Source organism: Mytilus edulis, chromosome 11 (genome assembly GCF_963676685.1).
Source record: "Mytilus edulis chromosome 11, xbMytEdul2.2, whole genome shotgun sequence".
NCBI classification, from domain to species: domain Eukaryota; kingdom Metazoa; phylum Mollusca; class Bivalvia; order Mytilida; family Mytilidae; genus Mytilus; species Mytilus edulis.
This window is the reverse complement of record NC_092354.1, coordinates 24,625,745-24,645,679: the sequence shown is the minus strand read 5'-3', so window position 1 is coordinate 24,645,679 and position 19,935 is coordinate 24,625,745. Positions and strand designations below refer to the sequence as shown.

At 32.5% G+C, this 19,935-nt stretch overlaps 2 protein-coding genes and 1 long non-coding RNA gene across 3 annotated transcripts; 2 read left to right on the top strand and 1 right to left on the bottom strand.

Annotated features, from left to right (window-relative positions):
• The first annotated feature begins 5,124 nt into the window (after positions 1–5,124).
• LOC139495408 (uncharacterized) lies at positions 5,125–8,139 on the top strand. The gene is made up of 2 exons (XR_011657327.1): positions 5,125–6,045; positions 7,724–8,139. It is a non-coding gene; the product is annotated as an uncharacterized lncRNA (long non-coding RNA).
• A 3,031-nt stretch (positions 8,140–11,170) lies between these two features.
• On the bottom strand, positions 11,171–12,007 carry LOC139494107 (uncharacterized). Its single transcript, XM_071282282.1, has one exon. It carries the CDS (start codon positions 12,005–12,007, stop codon positions 11,171–11,173), a length of 837 nt encoding a protein of 278 aa, XP_071138383.1.
• A 322-nt stretch (positions 12,008–12,329) lies between these two features.
• On the top strand, positions 12,330–19,744 carry LOC139494106 (putative uncharacterized protein DDB_G0282499). The gene is made up of 3 exons (XM_071282281.1): positions 12,330–12,356; positions 13,556–14,865; positions 19,588–19,744. Exons 1-3 carry the CDS (start codon positions 12,330–12,332, stop codon positions 19,742–19,744), a joined length of 1,494 nt encoding a protein of 497 aa, XP_071138382.1.
• Positions 19,745–19,935: the final 191 nt, after the last annotated feature.

Genomic DNA, 19,935 nt, shown 5'->3' with positions numbered 1-19,935 from the left:
AACAAGTAAAGTGTTCCAGCTCCATACTGGTCTATTGTGCAAAAGCATGTCCGTCGTCGCCTGTCATTATAGGATAGAGATACGTGTTCAAAATATATTTAAAAAATGTATCCCGACCACCTCAAAATAAAATTGGTTCCAACGCCAAAGACCGATAGAAAATATTAGATTCTACTTTCTTGCTCAATTTCTGTTCTTCCTGTGCGACATTACAATTCTAGTATGCACTCGCAAAACTGCTTTTATAATCGTTAGCTGCACCTCTCCATACTATTTTCAAATTACCTGTGTGACTCGAAAAAATAGTTGTCACTTCATGTCCTGTAACATTAATCATTATATTTATACGACCAACATGAAAGACAATCGCTTGCGATACAGTGATTAAAGTTCATTTATTAGCGGATATACCTATTCTAATCATAAATCTATTACCTAATACAATCTCACGCTCAATGTGGATACGCAACTGTTCTGTAACGTGAACCTTATGGGCAAAGGCAGAATATAGTTAAACAAAATAAATAGTTAATATGTTCTTTTACTTAAATCACATAAATAAAAATATACATCAAATGATTATCAGTAATGTAATTATCCACACATATCCTCTACTAAACTAGTGTGTCCATCAAACTATCGAATGTCAGTCGTATATTCACTGAAATAATGATCAATAATCCAAATAATATGATTGCAAATCGTGACTTTTTATAGCACTAGATATAATTTTTTCTCTATAAAGTGTTATTTGGCCTGTTTTGCTGAGCTCAACGTAACACCCTAAAGTAGGATTTGTAATGGAGTGTATATACGAAGATATAAATACCTTGATCTGTGTTTAGACTTGATTCGTCGTTCTAAGGTTTTTCTCCACTGCTTCGGTCTGTTGCATATGAGAAAGAGGCTGAGCATGGTTCCAAATGTCGTAGGTGTCTCCTCTTCCGTTTGAGATCTCTCTAGACTCTACCAGTGTTGCAAGGTCTCTCGGGTCTTTACCAGTACTAGTGTTATAGGTTGGGGAAACTCATAGTTCATAGTTCGGAAGAAATAACTGATAAATTGGTACAGAAATTCTTGTCAGTTTCAAAATATCAATGAAGTTGTGTAAAAGTCTTAAAAGGATTGTATGTATACTATTGTAAATCACATCGCACTCTCATGACTGAACTATACTATACAACAACAGATTGTTAAATGGTTACAGTGTGAATGTGGTTTAATATTTTAGTCTAGGGACTGCCCTGTTTACCTTAAAGAAAAAAAATATTATTAAAATTAAAACAGAAAGAAACATTAGTTACCCAGAAGCTAAACAGATAGCTTCTGTTTCGAATGATCTCCTTGTTTCAAACAGACCATCGTACGCCAGCAAAGTTGTCCGCTCATTCAGTCACGAGAATACACAAACTCGCATGACTTGGCCAATTGATGCGGACAATTTTAAAATGCTGCCTGTTGAAACAGAACCTACCGATAAAATAATAATTCCAAGAAAACCAAAATCTTCCAAAACCAGTGCTCAATCAACTCAATCTTCCTTACAGAGCTGACTATCATCACAAAAAAAAAATAAGATAAAGAAATCAAATAAAAAAGAAACAGTAGAAATACACAATTGGTGCGGTGAATCTGTCTGGGATCTTCCCAGTGACATGGACGATTCTTCCACCTCAAATAGTCTTCCTTCATCTGCATCCAAAAAGTTATCTTCTTCGTCCAGTGCAAAGTCTACTAGAGCCCCATCTCCTCTTCGTTCTCCAGAAAAGAAGGATGTCCAAAAGAATACATTCTCTCAGAAGTCTTCTGATTCGAGGTCGCGGGGTAGGGGTCGAGGCGGAGTGAAACCAGCTGCGTGTGGTCCTTGAGATCGACGACTCTCCTCGCACAACAGATTTTCAACACTTGTCGACGAAACTGAAATGGATATCGAAAGTGGTCCGCCACCCGAAAGATCCGAATCTCGGGGTGAGCGAAATAATAATTGTATATGATGTTTCCTTAAATCGGTAATTTTATCAAGACATTTTCTAATATATATATATATAATTGTATTAATAGTAAACTTAAACTAAACACAGTTTTATTGACAAATTTCAACATTTTTCTCAGTACAATTTTCAGTTAACTTTACTTCTTTTTGGATATTCATTCAGATTTGACCTTTATTGATATATTTTAACATTTTACTGTAAATTTGATATTTTTTTGTTAATTGTATACGATGTTACCTTAAATCGGTCATTTAATCAAGACAATTTTCTAATATGTATTAACAAGTTTTTTAGAAGTAAAATTGAAACAACAGGTTTATTTGAAAATTGCAACATTTTTTAGTAACATTTTTTCAGTAAATTTTAGATAGATAGATATATCTTTATTCTCATTAACTAAATAACATAGTTACAGAAATGATGATATATTCAATACAACATATTTTGCATGTGTGAAATATACATCATGAACATACTACTTTATAGATATTCATTCCGATTTGACCTTTATTGGTAATTTTTCAACATTTTACTGTAAATTTGACATTTTTTTGTTAATTGTATACGATGTTACCTTAAATCGGTCATTTGATGAAGATAATTTTCTTATATGTATTGACAAATATATTAGAAGTAAAATTGAAACAACCACAGGTTTATTAAAAAATATCAAAGTTTTCTTAGTAACATTTTTTCAGTAAATTTTTCTACTTTACAGATATTAATTCCGATTTAACCTTTATTGATAATTTTACGACATTTTACTGTTAATTTGACATTTTTTGGGATAATTGTATACGATGTTACCTTAAATCGGTCATTTGAAGACAATTTTTTTTATATGTGTTGACAAATGTATTAGAAGTAAAATTGAAACAACCACAGCTTTATTTAAAAATTACACCATTTTTTCAGTACTTTGACATTTTTTGGGATAATTGTATACGATGTTACCTTAATTCGGTCATTTGTAGACAATTTTTTTTATATGTATTGACAAATGTATTATAAGTAAAATTGAAACAACCACAGCTTTATTTAAAAATTACACCATTTTTTCAGCACTATTTTTTCAGTTTTTTTTACATTTTGATATTCTTTTAAAAATTACACCATTTTCTCAGTATAACATTTTACTGTAAATTTTACATTTTTTTGGATAATTGTATACGATGTTACCTTAAATCGGTCATTTGAAGACAATTTTCTAATATGTATTGACAAATGTATTAGAAGTAAAATTGAAACAACCACAGCTTTATTTAAAAATTACACCATTTTCTGACTACTATTTTTTCAGTAATTTTTTCTACTTTTTTATATTCATTCAGATTTGACCTTTATCGGTAATTTTTCAACATTTTACTGTTAATTTGACATTTTTTTGGTTAATTTATACGATGTTACTTTAAATCGGTCATTTGATCAAGACAATTTTCTAATATGTATTGACAAATGTATTTGAAGTAAAATTGAAACAACAACAGATTTATTTAAAAATTACAGCTTTTTTTCAGTAAATTTTACTACTTTTTGGATATTCATTCAGATTTGACCTTTATTGATAATATTTTAACATTTTACTGTAAATTTGAGATTTTTTTTTTAATTGTATACGATGCTACCTTCAATCGGTCATTTAAAGACAATTTTTTATATGTATTGACAAATGTATTAGAAGTAAAGTTGAAACATCAACATCTTTTAGATTATTTAAAAATAACACCATTTTCTCAGTAACATTTTTTCAGTAAATTTTTCTACTTTTTGATATTCATTCAGATTTGACCTTTTTTGATAATTTTTCAACATTTTACTGTAAATTTTACATTTTTTTGGATAATTGTATACGATGTTACTTTAAATCGGTCATTTGATCAAGACAATTTTATAATTTGTATTGACAAATGTATTAGAAGTAAAATTGAAACAACCACAGCTTTATTTAAAAATTACACCATTTTCTCAATACTATTTTTTTAGTAATTTTTTCTACTTTTTGATATTCATTCAGATTTGACCTTTATCGGTAATTTTTCAACATTTTACTGTTAATTTGACATTTTTTTGGTTAATTTATACGATGTTACTTTAAATCGGTCATTTGATCAAGACAATTTTCTAATATGTATTGACAAATGTATTTGAAGTAAAATTGAAACAACAACAGCTTTATTTAAAAATGACAGCATTTTCTCAATAACATTTTTTCAGTAAATTTTACTACTTTTTGGATATTCATTCAGATTTGACCTTTATTGATAATATTTTAACATTTTACTGTAAATTTGAGATTTTTTTGTTAATTGTATACGATGTTACCTTCAATCGGTCATTTAAAGACAATTTTTTATATGTATTGACAAATGTATTAGAAGTAAAGTTGAAACAACAACATCTTTTAAATTATTTAAAAATAACACCATTTTCTCAGTAACATTTTTTCAGTAAATTTTTCTACTTTTTGATATTCATTCAGATTTGACCTTTTTTGATAATTTTTAAACATTTAACTGTAAATTTGACATTTTTTTAGATAATTGTATACGACTTTATTTTAAATCGGTCATTTGATCAAGACAATTTTCTAATTTGTATTGACAAATGTATTAGAAGTAAAATTGAAACAACCACAGCTTTATTTAAAAATTACACCATTTTCTCAATACTATTTTTTTAGTAATTTTTTCTACTTTTTGATATTCATTCAGATTTGACCTTTATTGGTAATTTTTCAACATTTTACTGTTCATTTGACTTTTTTTGGATAATTGTATACGATGTTACTTTAAATCGGCCATTTGATCAAGACAATTTTCTAATATGTATTGACAAATGTATTTGAAGTAAAATTATAACAACCAGAGGTTTATTTAAAAATTGCAAAGTTTTCTCAGTAACATTTTTTTGTAAATTTTACTACTTTTTAGATATTCATTAAGATTTGACCTTTAAAGGTAATTTTTCATCATTTTACTGTAAATTTGACATTTTTTTTGGATAATTGTATACGATGTTACTTTAAATCGCTCATCTAATCAAGACAATTTTCTAATATGTATTGAAAATGTATTAGAAGTAAAACAATCACAGCTTTATTTAAAATTGCAACGTTTTCTCAGTATTATTTTTAGAGTATTTTTTTCTACTTGATAAATAGTTATTCAGATTTGACCTTTATTGGTAATTTTTAAAGGCAGTGCTTTAAGGCCTGACTTTTAAGTCATGAGGTTCATCTTTTCATACGCAATCTATGCAGGGGGTCTTTTGGCCAGAAATAGATCCGGAAATGTTCGAATTTCACCTCTTCTTTTTATGGTATAATATGGTTTTTGTTTCTTTCATTTACATTGGGGACTAAAGAAACGATCAGTGTGTATTGTTCGTTTTATAGAACTTGTTATTAGTGTGTATTTTGCATTATAAGCAGTCAACCTGACTACAAACTATCATTATGTGTATTCCGTGTGGAAAGAGGTCGGGTCAATTTCGAGTGTTATCTGACATCTAAAGATTCTTTAATTAGTTCAGACGTTGATATAACAATGAAAAGTCGACTGAACATGATTAATATTGCATCTTCTATAATTCAAAGCGGAATTCGGTTTATGAACGAGAAACCGTAAAGCGTTTTCAATTTCGGTTCTAGTTATGTGTGTTGTCTACGTATTATCCTGGTTCCCGGTACTACGTTCCGGGTATTAGCTATTTGATATATGTGATGTGTAACATTACGATCGGGTACCAGCCAATCTACGTGTGTATGTGTACATGATTTCCCGCCAAAATGACCGATTTACAGCTATGGAAAATAGTCCATAAACGTTCCGAATAATGATATGCAAATTCATAATTAATCGTAACTTTTTTTTATCTTTGTATAATAAATATAACAAAATGGATTCCACAAAATTGAAAATAGCATTATTTTACGAGGATTTCTCATATTTCTCACTTCCGGGCGCAGTAAAACGTATGTTTTGAAGAAGCTCGAAGAATTTGACAAAGTGAATTGAGAAGGAAACGGATAGATATACGTCCTTGCTATCAGGTAAAACAATTTAAATGTACAGAACAAACACATTTACTTCACACAAATAGTACAGGCTTAAGCTTTTTATTGTCTTACACGACTGTAGTCTAGTGTTTAAACGACGGCGGTGACCTACAAGGTACGGGTCATACTGGGTCAAGTCTAAATATGTAAACATATCTTGATCTTGATCTTGATAGATTTACGGTGATACATCCAAGGATATTATTACACCGCGCGTGCGTCAAGTATTTTACTTAAGTTGGGCCCCCCTTACAATTTCACTAAAGGTTTTAGCTGGTTCTTCTGCTGTCTGAATTTTGGTGAAGATATCCGGTGGTAGTAGGTTCCAGTCTTTAATGGTATTTGGAATAAACCTGTATTTTAACGTATCTGTTTTTGTTTGAAGACGGAGGAAATGTTGACTGTGCATGTTCTTGGTTGTACGGGATGGTTTTTTCAGTTGGTCAGATGGTAAGTTTGCTTGACCGTGTATATTCTTGCAGAAAAGAATTAATCTGTTTTGTGTACGTCGGTCTTTTAGTGAGGGTAATTGTAGCTGATCTAAAATTGCTGTCATACTTCCTGGTTCGTAATCAGTGTAGTTTGATGTTATGAACGTAGCCGCTCTTTTCTGTACATTTTCCAGTTGGTCTTGGAGATATAGTTGATGTGGGTCCCAGGCAGTGCTTGCATATTCTAGGACAGGTCGTATCAGTCCTTTATAGGCCTGGAGTTTAACTTCAAGTGGACATGCGGATAGATTTCTTTTTAGTAAACCTAGTGTCCTGTAAGATTTATTGCATATCTCCTCTATGTGCTTACCCCAGTGTAGATCATTCGTGATGTTAACTCCTAGATATTTTATTGATGTTAAAAATTGGAGTTCCATATTTTTTAATATGTATTTAAATGATGTTGTTTTCTTCTTGCGACTCAATGTCATCATGTTGCATTTAACTGGCTGAAATCTCATTCCCCAATCTGTCGCCCAGTTTCCTAGGGTATCAATATCCTTCTGTAGTTCAACACAGTCATCTTCTGTAGCATACACAGTCGTCTGCGAACAGTCTAATTTCTGATGTTACGTTATCTGCTATGTCGTTGATATGGACCAGAAATAGGATTGGACCAAGAACCGTTCCTTGAGGTACTCCTGATAGGACTGATGATGTTTCGGATGATATCCACGTGCTATTAGGTAGAAAGCATCGTAATGCAATATCTACAATTTTTCCTCCTTTATACATCGTTTAACCAGATATATTTCTCCTTTATACATCGTTTAACCAGATATATTTCTCTTTCAAATACACTTAAACACGGGTTGTATGTACGTATCTTTTCTAGTGTTTTCTTGTCCTTATTAAAGTTCATTTGTTGATGTTTAAATATTTTTGAACGACTGAACACAGGAGTGAATGAATGCAACAATTATATATACTGAAGACTTGGGCTGTACAATGATAGTGTACGTATATCATACTGATAATTATTCTAGCAGTAATTATGTTAATTGAGGATGTAATGACAGGAATTCATGAGTTATGCCTCAGGCTTTTTGAAAAAATATCAATGACAATGTAAACAGGAACAAAACATTGACACGAATGATGCTCTCTTCTATGTTATAGTTATTTAGGTATGTGTGTTGCACAAGTTTCAAAAAAAAATAAGTTATAAAACTTTTTTTCAGGGCACAAACCCACTTTAAAGAGACTTGTCTACTGCCATACCCATCCTATTTTCATGCACCATTTGCAAGCAAGAGACTGAATGGTTTGCAAAATTAAAAATCAGGACGGTGTCCAATTAAAACAAAAGAACTAAACTGGATGAATATTGTAGGAGAAATTTAGAGGAAAGTTTTGATTTGTGAAATTGGTTTTCCTGAAAAGTCATTCATCCTAGCCTGCACAAAGGAACTATAACTGTCCACCACCAACTGACGAGCTAATGTTGAGCTTCACATATGGAATTACTCAAATACCATCAATGTCTATGTTTTCAGCACAGATTTCACAAATTATGACACAGCTGTGCTTTTTTTATACCTGTTAAAGAGTTGTATACTTAATTTTATTTTTTTATCAATAAATATATATTGTGTCATTTAAGAACTTGTATTTTGCCAAAAGATGCATACTAGTGAATGAAAGTGGTGCAGTTCATTTTGCTTTGGTATATAGAATTGAATTACAATTGTTCATGTTATTGGAATGCTTATAAAAATAAGGAGATGTGGTACAATGTATTTGATATTTAGTGAGTTTATCAAGCAAAAGTGAATAAGAAATAGGTATAAGCAGTTACAGGTACTACTGTACAATCTCAAACAATGAGAAAAACTCATACCGTAAAGAGAATTTCATATTTACAAGCAAGTTTTGGTTTTGCGTTGAATAATTTTCTTCTATTGTTTTAATTGCAAATATGGGAAGTGGTTAAAATGCTAATGAGACAGCTGTTATGGCCCCAGAGCCTTAATTGAAAACTTCTTTTTCATTCATACCGGTAGATTTTGCCTGGAGTTAGAAACATATCTGCCAACTTTTCAAAATGCACATGGGGGTTTTACGTGAAAGATGGTCCATATAGTCATACAAAACCTTCAAGGGGGCCTTCAAATGGAAGCAGGACAAGTTGCCCCACTGGCTAATCGCCCCACTTTTTAAAAAACCGCCACAAACTGATTTATCAAATCGCCCCACATGTGAAATTGGTTAAATCATGTTTAATATTACTCCTGCCAACTCGCCCTACTTATAAAAAAACCGTAATATTTAGATTAATATATATACAATTAAAAATAAAAACTCGCACCACTTTAATGAAAACTAATCTACACAGAATACAAACAAACCGAAAATTAATTTAATTACTATTATTGATATATACTGAGATTATAATTCTAAAAAAAAACTGATTGTTGAAGAATAACTGTAAGTTTTGAAGCTTAGTTATTTGCATAACAATTGAAAAGAAACCAGTTAAATGTATCAAAATGCAATATAAGGAATTTAACTTATATTCAATGGAATAACATCTTTTTCCATAAGTGGGGCGAGTTGGCATTACTAAATTCATCCTGGTTAATAATATATTTATCTAGATTTCACCCATTTCCATTAGATGGGACCAGTTGGCAGGAGTAATATTAACGGGATTTAACACAGTTCACAAGTGGGGCGATTTGGTAATCCAGGTTGGGGCAGTTTTTTTGTCGAGCCTGCGACTTTTGTCGCAGAAAGCTCGACATTGGGATAGTGATACGGCGGCGGCGATGTTAGCTCAGTTCTATAAGCTTTATATTTTAGAAGGTGGGAGACCTGGATGCTTCATACTTTGTATATGGTTGCCTCATGTTACGAAGATTCCGTCAGTCACATGTCCAATGTCCTTGACCTCATTTTCATGGTTCAGTGACTACTTGAAAAAAAAGTTAAAATTTTTTGTAATGTTAAATTCTCTCTTATTATACATGTAAGTAATTGGATAACTATATTTGGTATGTGTGTACCTTGCAAGGTCCTCTTGCCCGTCAGACAGTTTTCACTTGACCTCGACCTCATTTCATGGATCAGCAAACAACGTCAAGGTTAAGTTTTGGTGGTCAAGTCCATATCTGAGATACTATAAGCAATAGGTCTAGTATATTCGGTGTATGGAAGCACTGTAAGGTGTACATGTCCAACTGGCAGGTGTCATCTGACCTTGACCTCATTTTCATGGTTTAGTGGTTATAGTTAAGTTTTGTGTTTTGGTCTGTTTTTCTTATACTGTTTGCAATAGGTCTTCTATATTTTGTGTATGGCATGGTTGTAAGGTGTACAGGTCTACCTGGTAGGTGTCATATGACCTTGACCTCATTTTCATGGTTCAGTGGTTAAAGTTAAGTTTTTGAGTTCTGGCCTTTTTTTCTAATACTATATGCAAAAGGTCAACTATATTTGGTGTATGGAAATATTTCATGATCTACATGTCAGTCGCACAGGTTTTATTTGACCTTGATCTCATTTTTTACGGTTCATTGCTCAGTGTTAAGCTTTTGTGTTTTGGTCTGTTTTTCTAAAACTATAAGCAATAAGTCAATTTTATTTGTTGTATAGAAGAATTGTAAGCTGTACATGCCTACCTGGCATGGTTTATCTGACCTTGACCTCATTTTCGTGGTTCAAAGGTCAATGTTTAGTTTTCTTGGTTTATGTTAAGATTATGTGACAGTTGTAATAACGCTTTATTATTAGGGCCCCGACTAAAAGCCTGGTCGCCCTATAGTGATCAGTCTGTCCGTCCGTCCGTCCATAACACTTTAACTTTGTGTCCGCTCCATATCTAGAAAACCATTATGATTTCATACTGATATTCTTATCACAGATATATCCGGGAAAAGTAGTATTGTTACACTTAAAGATAATGCAACAACCATTCTACAAAACTTTTACCATCGACCAAAGCATCAATAGTCTGAAGATGAGAAACAAGCTATTATTTTAGCAGCTGCAAAGCTAATCAAAAGTGACATTCGATCAGTAGAAACTTCAAAGGAGTATTACCCATTTCCCTTAGACATAGCATCAATTGATCAGAACTTCCAATATGTCCCAGATAGTTTAAGACTCCTTATGAAAACATTTTTTGTTGAAAAAGACTCAAAACTGAAGATTGCATCAATTGGATATGCCGTTATGCAAGCATCTTAACCTCGCATTCTTCTTACACCTTAAAAGCTCGGGCTTTGCATACAGCTTATAAACTCGTTTGATTAAAAATCCGCGAAGTTCCTGTAACGGCTGAGTGACAGCCTCTCAGGAGCAAATCCCCTTTACGCTGAGAGCTTGACTGTACGGGATACTTTTTGTACAGTGTTTGAGGAGACAGCTTTGGGGAGAAAGGTACTGATTACAGTAGAGGTCTGTTGATATCACACCGTCCTTCATAGATGTAGTTGTGTCTAAGAAAGATATCTTAGAGTCGGATATTTCATATGTAAATTTAATTGACTGGTGGGCGTTGTTTGCATGTCTGATAAAAGCATCAATCGCTGTCCCGTTTATTTGAAGATAATTTTCACCATTAAAGGTAAAATTGTTGCAGTTGAGGACCAGAGTAAGCAGCTGGCCTCAACATTTGGTAGGTGGTTCTAAAGTGTTGCGCGAGCCCATATTTCCCTACACGATTGTATTCTGTCATCATGAGGTATCTTGGTATACAATGAGGTGACATCTAAAGTGACAAGGAGAGTTTCCAGAGGAAGAGGATTCATGGATTCCATTTTGCGAAGATAATCTGTAATGTCCTGAATGTGAGAAGTAAGATTTTCTACATAAGATCTTAAATGAAAGTCTACAAATTCCGAGATTTTCTCAGTCGGGAGGCCGTTACCGGATACAATGGGTCTACCGGGGTTGTTAACCTTGTGTATTTTAGGAAGAAGATACAATCGATCAGGCTTGGCTTTCTCTGGTTTTGAATATCCAATTGTATCCTTATCTATGTGCCCGTCATTGTGCATGGTTTGTAACGCAGTACTAATTTTAGAACTTAACTCGGAAGTAGGGTCATAGTCAAGTTTCTTATACAATCTCTCGTCAGAGAGCTGACGCTCAGCTTCCGCGATGTAGTTGGCTTTGTCCATTATCACAACGGCACTTCCCTGGTCTGCTGGTTTTTTAACAATATCATCTCGGTTTCTCAGCGATTGTACTGCTCTTTTCTCGTCAGAGGAGGTGTTATAAAACGACGAGTACTTGTTGCTGGCTAGATGTACAACCTCCGATTTGATTTTGTTAATAACATCTTCCAGTGTAGCAGATTTGTTGGGCTTTGGGATCAATGAACTCTTCTTTTTGAAATGCGGAATTATGATTTCGTCCTCCGAGTTCGACGTGTCTGTGTTTTCCTCATTATCCTCCTTACCAAAGTATTCTTTAATTTTGAGGGTTCTGGCAAAGTTATTGAGGTCATCCTCCAGTTTCATATTATATTTGTTACTTGGAGTAGGGCAATAATTCAAACCCTTATTTAATACTTTAGTTTTATCCTCAGTTAGAGACTGTTGACAAATTGACAACTGTGTTTTTGGGATTGGCCGTAATACGAATTTTTCTTCGAAATCTACGGTTGCGAGGCTTTTTACTAGATTTGTTTGAAGGACTGTTTAAAGGGTAGGTAACTTTCAAACCATCACGTTTCAATTTGTTTATCTGCTTGACGTGAAGCTTATTGAATTGGTTACGAGATCGCCAGTGCAACTTATCACTAAGTTTTTATAAATTATTAACTTGATGAATTGCTTCTTGATGTCAAAGATCAATCAGGATCAGGCAGTAAGAATATATATATATATAAATATAATGTTAGATCTGTAAATTTGCTTTCGCAAATTTTTTGTTCTTCCCTTGCCGGAATTCGAACCCATGCTACTGTGATATCTTCACTGCAGCCGTCCTGCTAGACCACATGACCTCAGACGTACTTGTATATATATACAACTCGTATACACAACGAAACACAAGTCCTCGCATCAAACACCTTAAATAAGAGCAGAGCTCTTGGGATTATATTGGTGTCTTGGGTTGATAAAAATGTGATATTGAAAATGCCATGTGATATTCTCTTATATATGTTCCTAACTAGTCCAAATAATTATAACGTCTGGCAAGGCTATTTTAATTATTTTCTGGAACGTATGATGTAAAATATTTCTTCCAACACGGACAGATATTATGACATTGTTTATAACAAAGTTTTTGGTGGAACACCTGTTAGATGGAACAAATATACTTTGACCGTGATGATTATATCCATGCTTTAGAAAAAGTTGAAGTATACCTGTGTGTCAGTCAGTCAGTCAGTCAATCTCATAAATAATTATATAAAATTTGGAGAATCTTTATTATGGCTATTTACCAAATTTTCCTTTGATCTTACTGACTCATCTCAGTAGAGTGATATAAGTACACATGACACAACATCGAAAAACCTAAGAATAAACAACACAAACCTCACCAAAAAATAGGGGTGATAGTTCACAAAATTATGTGTATTTAAATAACCAGACTTGTAAAAAAAACATTTCATCATATATAAAAAAAAGTTAAGCATGGTATATAAATGTGCAATTTATATGATAACTCAAATTTAAAATATTGGATAAATGCACAATGTTTATTTTAAGTTAACATAGCATTCTTTACCCTTCAATGGTTTCAAGCACTTATAATTTTTAAGAATATGGATACATTTATGTTTATGCATTTTTTCACAAAGTGTAAACAGAATATATGTGCGTTTTTAAGGTTACATCCTTGAAACAAACAGGTTTATCAATCAGTGTACTATTTATTTGATTAAAATTTTTAATTATATTATTTTTTTTGGCATTTCAAGCTTTAAAAACAAAGTTGGACATACGTTTGGTACTGATAATAGTAAGCGATTGGCTGATTCTTCGGTGTAAAAACAATCTTTTACAAAACTTGATATTGTCATAACTATATTTTTATACATTTTTTTTTTATTTCAGGCGATGCCACGTAAATCAAAAAAGAGCAAAGCCTCCATAGCCAAAGAACAAAAACTAAGAATGAGAGAAAGAAGGTTGGCAGAGGAGGCTTTGCAACAGTCTACTGATATTGATTACATTGAAAGAAAAAACACTGTTAATGAATTTACTGTCAATAAAATTGAAAGAAATGACACTGTTAATGATTTAACTGGGGAAACTGATGCCAATAACACTGAACAGTATCACACTGATAATGAATTGACTGTTAACTCTGTTGTCAATAAAACTGATAGTAATCACACTGATAATGAATTGACTGTTAACTCTGTTGTCAATAAAAGAAATCACACTGATAATGAATTGACTGTTAACTCTGTTGTCAATACCACTGATAGTAATCACACTGATAATGAATTGACTGTGAACTCTGTTGTCAATAAAACTGAAAGAAATCACACTGATAATGAATTGACTGTTAACTCTGTTGTCAATAAAAGAAATCACAGTGATAATGAATTGACTGTTAACTCTGTTGTCAATAAAAGAAATCACACTGATAATGAATTGACTGTTAACTCTGTTGTCAATACCACTGATAGTAATCACACTGATAATGAATTGACTGTTAAGTCTGTTGTCAATAAAACTGAAAGAAATCACACTGATAATGAATTGACTGTTAACTCTGTTGTCAATAAAAGAAATCACAGTGATAATGAATTGACTGTTAACTCTGTTGTCAATAAAAGAAATCACAGTGATAATGAATTGACTGTTAACTCTGTTGTCAATAAAACTGATAGTAATCACACTGATAATGAATTGACTGTGAACTCTGTTGTCAATAAAAAAAATCACACTGATAATGAATTGACTGTTAACTCTGTTGTCAATAAAAGATATCACACTGATAATGAATTGACTGTTAACTCTGTTGTCAATAAAACTGATAGTAATCACACTGATAATGAATTGACTGTTAACTCTGTTGTCAAGAAAAGAAATCACAGTGTTAATGAATTGACTGTTAACTCTGTTGTCAATAAAAGATATCACACTGATAATGAATTGACTGTTAACTCTGTTGTCAATAAAACTGATAGTAATCACACTGATAATGAATTGACTGTTAACTCTGTTGTCAATAAAATTGAAAGAATTCACACTGTTAATGATTTGACTGGACATACTGTTGCCAATACCACTGAACAGGTTCACCATGATCACACTGTGTATGAATTGACTGTTCCTTCTGTTGTCAATAAAACTGATTGCAATCACACTGTTAATGATTTAACTGAGCATATTGTTGCCAATACCACTGAACAGTATCAAACTGTTAATGAATTGACTGCTCCTTCTGTTGACTGCAACATAATTTGGCATTGTCCGCCTCTCTATAAACGATTATCGATCATTTGTATATATCGACTAATGAGTTTGAATATTCATTTGATATCGCTTGAGTATTCAGTTGATATCGTTTGAATATTTTTTTTTGACATCGTTTGATTATTCATTTGGTATTGTTCGATATTCATTTGATATCGTTTGAATAATATTTTGGTATCTCAAGCCTCCCTTTAGAAGATTATCGATTGTTTGTATATATCGACTGATGAATTTGAATATTGATTTGGTATTGTCCGCCTCTCTATAAACGATTATCGATCATTTGTAAATATCGACTAATGAGTTTGAATATTCATTTGATATCGCTTAAGTATTCATTTGATATTGTTTGAAAATTTGTTTGATATCGATTGAGTATCCATTTGATATCGTTTGAATATTCATTTGATATCGTTTAAATATTCATTTGATATTCTTCGAATATTCATTTGGTATGGTTTGAATATTCAGTTGCAATCGTTTGAATATTCATCTGATATCGTCCGTCTCTCTATAGAAGAATATTGATTCGTTTGAACATCCATTTGGTATCGTCCGTCTCTCTATCAAGGATTATCGATCGTTTGTATATATCGACTAATGAGTTTGAAATTCATTTGGTATCGTCCGCCTCTCTATAGAGGATTATCAATGGTTTGTGTATATCGACTAATGAGTTTAAAATTCATCTGATACCGTCCGCCTCTCTATAGAAGAATATCGATTCGTTTAAACATCCATTTGGTATCGTCCGTCTCTCTTTCAAGGATTATCGATCGTTTGTATATATGGACTAATGAGTTTGAATATTCATTTGATATCGTTTGAGTATTCATTTGATATTGTTTGAGTATTTTATTTGAGATTGTTTGAATATTTTTTTTAAATCCGTTGATTATTCATTTGAAATCATTTGATTATTCATTTGGTATCTTTAGTCTCTAAAAAATTTATATTCTGAACAAAGTTATGTATCTTATAATCTGAACATTAAAACCACTCTTATTCAGAATTTGTAATATACAGCGCATTTTGAAAACATTATTCTATATTTTGAAAAATAATATTTCTTAGCACTTTTTATACGACCGCAAAATTTTTTTAACTTTTCGTCGTATATTGCTATCACGTTGGCGTCGTCGTCCTCCGAATACTTTTAGTTTTCGCACTCTAACTTTAGTAAAAGTGAATAGAAATCAATGAAATTTTAACACAAGGTTTATGACCGCAAAAGGAAGGTTGGGATTGATTTTGGGAGTTAAGACTCATCAGTGACGCTCATATCAAAATATTTTTAAAGCCAAACAAGTACAAAGTTGAAGAGCATTGAGTATCCAAAATTCCAAAAAGTTGTGCCAAATACATCTAAGGTAATTTATGCCTGGGATAAGAACATTCTTATTTTTTGAAAAATTCAAAGTTTTGTGCACAGGAAATTTATAAAAATGACAACATTATTGATATTCATGTCAACACCGAAGTGTTGACAACCGGGCTGGTAATGCCCTTGGGGACGAAACGTCCACCAGCAGTGGCAATGTGGCATCGACCCAGTGGTGTAAATAGTTATCAAAGGTACCATATGTCTGAAAAAATACGTTAGAAAAGTTTAAAAGTAAAATGAAAGTTATCTAATCGACAATTTACAAAAAATAATAGTATGATGATTTTAAAAATATACCCCTATGTATTTGTAGATTATTAAAGACAACAGAAAAAAATATATCTGATAAACACATTCTGGATTTCTAGGTCACAACAATGGCGCATTTACCAACCAGCAAATGAAACCTATAGGACCGAGCATGGAATTTGATTTTCCAGACAATTGTTAATTTCTTGCGGATAGTATTTATCAAAACACCGACCCTCTGGTTACGCGCCATATAAAACGGTAGAACTTCTAAGTTTGCAACAGATGGAACGAAGACGCAAACGAGAATATAACATTCTTCACAAAAGAGAAGATTGTATGTAGAACATGTTATCAAAGAGCTACAAACATTTAAAGTGATCGGTTCCTTGTATCGTCATCCTAGATGGGAAATGGTATCAATTGTACAGCTGTGTGCAGCTCTTTCTAAAAGAAAGGCTAATTATCTACAGATATAGATTGTCACTTACAGCATTGTGTTAATAATGCATATCCATGTATATATACATTTTCCGGAGCACCTGAGATCACCCCTAGATTTGTGGTGGGGTTCGTGTTGTTTATTCTTTGGTTTTCTATGTTGTGTCATGTGTGCTGTTGTTTGTTTGTTTTAGATTTATGAGTTTGACTGTCCCTTTGGTATCTTTCGTCCCTCTTTCACGAGTTGGTTGACCGTTATGGAATAACCATTTCACAAATGATATCGGATATGTTCCTCACGTCGTAACTACAATCCCCTTCCCTTTCATGAATTTGACCTACCGAATTAGACTATTTACCGGATTTGTAATCACATAAGCAACACGACGGGTGCCGCATGTGGAGCAGGATCTGCTTACCCTTCCGGAGCACCTGAGATCACCCCTAGTTTTTGGTGGGGTTCGTGTTGTTTATTTCTTTAGTTTTCTATGTTGTGTCATATGTACTATTGTTTTTCTGTTTGTCTTTTTCATTTTTAGCCATGGCGTTGTCAGTTTGTTTTAGATTTATGAGTTTGACTGTCCCTTTGGTATCTTTCGTCCCTCTTTCATGTAAACTGACAATCTAATAGAGTGTAACAAATAATTCAAATAAAACATGTGTCCCGGACCGACCATTTTACAGGCATGTTTCTTCCGGAAATAATATATTTGATTCTGAATTTTGAGAAAAACATTTTATCTGGCCAGGTAAGGAAGATAAAAAATCTTATCTTGAATAATTACCACAAATAATAATAAGGATAAACAAATGGTAGGTCCGTACTAGTTTAAATGTTTTACCGAAAATTTGAAAACTTTTTTTTATAATTGTATTTGATGTTACCTTTAATAGGTCATTTGATTAAGATAATTTTCTTTTATGTTCTAACATTTGTGTCAGATATAAACAAGATCAAACCACAGCTTCGTTCAAAATTTACATTTTTCAGTTAATTTAACCATTTTTAGGAAAATTGTATTAGATAAAACCGAAATCGACCACTTTTTATGAATAATTGTACAGAATATGTTTTAAACCTGCCATCGGTATATTAATAATTTTTATACGCCCGTCAAAATTTTGACGGGACGTATTATGGTATACAAATGTCCGGTGTCCGTCCGTCCGTCCGTCTGTCTGTCCGGCGTAAACATGTCGCACCGTAACTTGAGAACGACTTATCTAAATTTCATGAAACTTAATATAGTTGTTTTTTATGATGGTCAAATGATCTGTATACTTTTTGGTGAAAATAAGATTTAAACTTTTTGAGTTACGGCACTTTGTCACTAAAACAGGGGTGTGGTTTTTTTTCACATGTCGCACCGTATCTCAAAAACGATTCTTGATTATTGCTTAAAACTTTAAACACTTCTTAGTTATATTAATCTTAATATCTGTATACTTTTTGGTGATGATTCAAAATTTCATTTTTAAGTTATTGAGTATTTTGTAAAAAAGGGGGAGGGTTTTTTACATGTTGCGCCGTATCTCAAAAATGATTTATTGATTGATTGATTGTTGGTTGCTTAACGTTCAGTGGCAAATATTTCATGCATATTCAGGACGAGAACAAGTTCACAATAAATACAGAAGGTAGGTTGATACAATAAAGGCCATCTGGGATGATGGTCGGGGAAATTTGGACTGCCACTAGAAAATGAGGATATATTGGATAGGGACCAAAATTTTGCCTTGCAACAGGCCACCTACGGACCCCTCAAAGAGTTGTTGCAAGGGTTCTTAACGTGCAAAGAGCAAAAGATACATGTCGTGCCGTATCTCAAAAACGATATATGATTATTGCTTAAAACTTTACACACTTCTTTCTTATATTAATCTAAAGATCTGTATACTTTTTGGTGATGACTCAAAATTTTATTTTTGAGTTATTGAGTATTTTGTAAAAAAGGGGAGATTTATTTTTACATGTCGCGCCGTATCGCAAAAACAATTTATGATTATTGCTTGAAACTGTACACACTTCTTTGTTATATTAATCTAAAGATCCGTATACTTTTTGGTTTGATTCAAAATTTTATTTTAGTGATATTTGTAAAAAAAAAAAACAGGGTGGGGGGGGGTTTCACATGTCCCGCCGTGTCTCAAAAGCAATAAATGGTAATTGCTTAAAACTTTCTCAGAAACTATTTATGATTATTGCATAAAACTTCCACACAAACGTCGGGCGTATCATGCGCTCATGGTGCAGCTGTTTATTCACATAATACTGTAAATTTGACAACTTGATAATAATTGTATTTCATATTACCTTAAATCGGTCATTTGAACAAGATAATTTTCTTATACGTATTGACAATTGTATTATAAGTAAAATTAAACCAACTACGTTTATTGAAAATTTGCAACATTTTTCAACAAATTTTACCATTGTTTGGATAATTCAATCAGAATTTGTGGACGCTGACGAAACAGAATGTAGGATCACTATGTCTCGCTTTTTTGTATTCACTCAAAGGCTCAACAAAAATAATTTTTAAATGTATTTTAGTAAATAGTTTGTTATATTTTTTTTTTTTAGCAAAAGCAGTGGGAAAAAACGATCTTTCCCATACAGGAAAGTAAGATATGGAAAAATAGTAGTGAATGGTCTCCCCCTTGATGTTCTCCCCCTAACACCTATGTCAGATTATGGGGAGAAAAAAATCAAAATGATTTTACAAATAAAGGAAATTTAGGTAGAAATGCAAGTACAATTAGACATTTTAACTTTTATATCCATCCTGCATCACCGTCAATGGATGCCCTACCTCATGTAGTTTCTCGGGTAAGACTGTTGATTGCAGATACAGATCTCTTACGACAGTTCCATCTAATATACCGAGCTCAACAACTAGATTGAAAGTATTTATTTTCAAAAGTGTTTCTT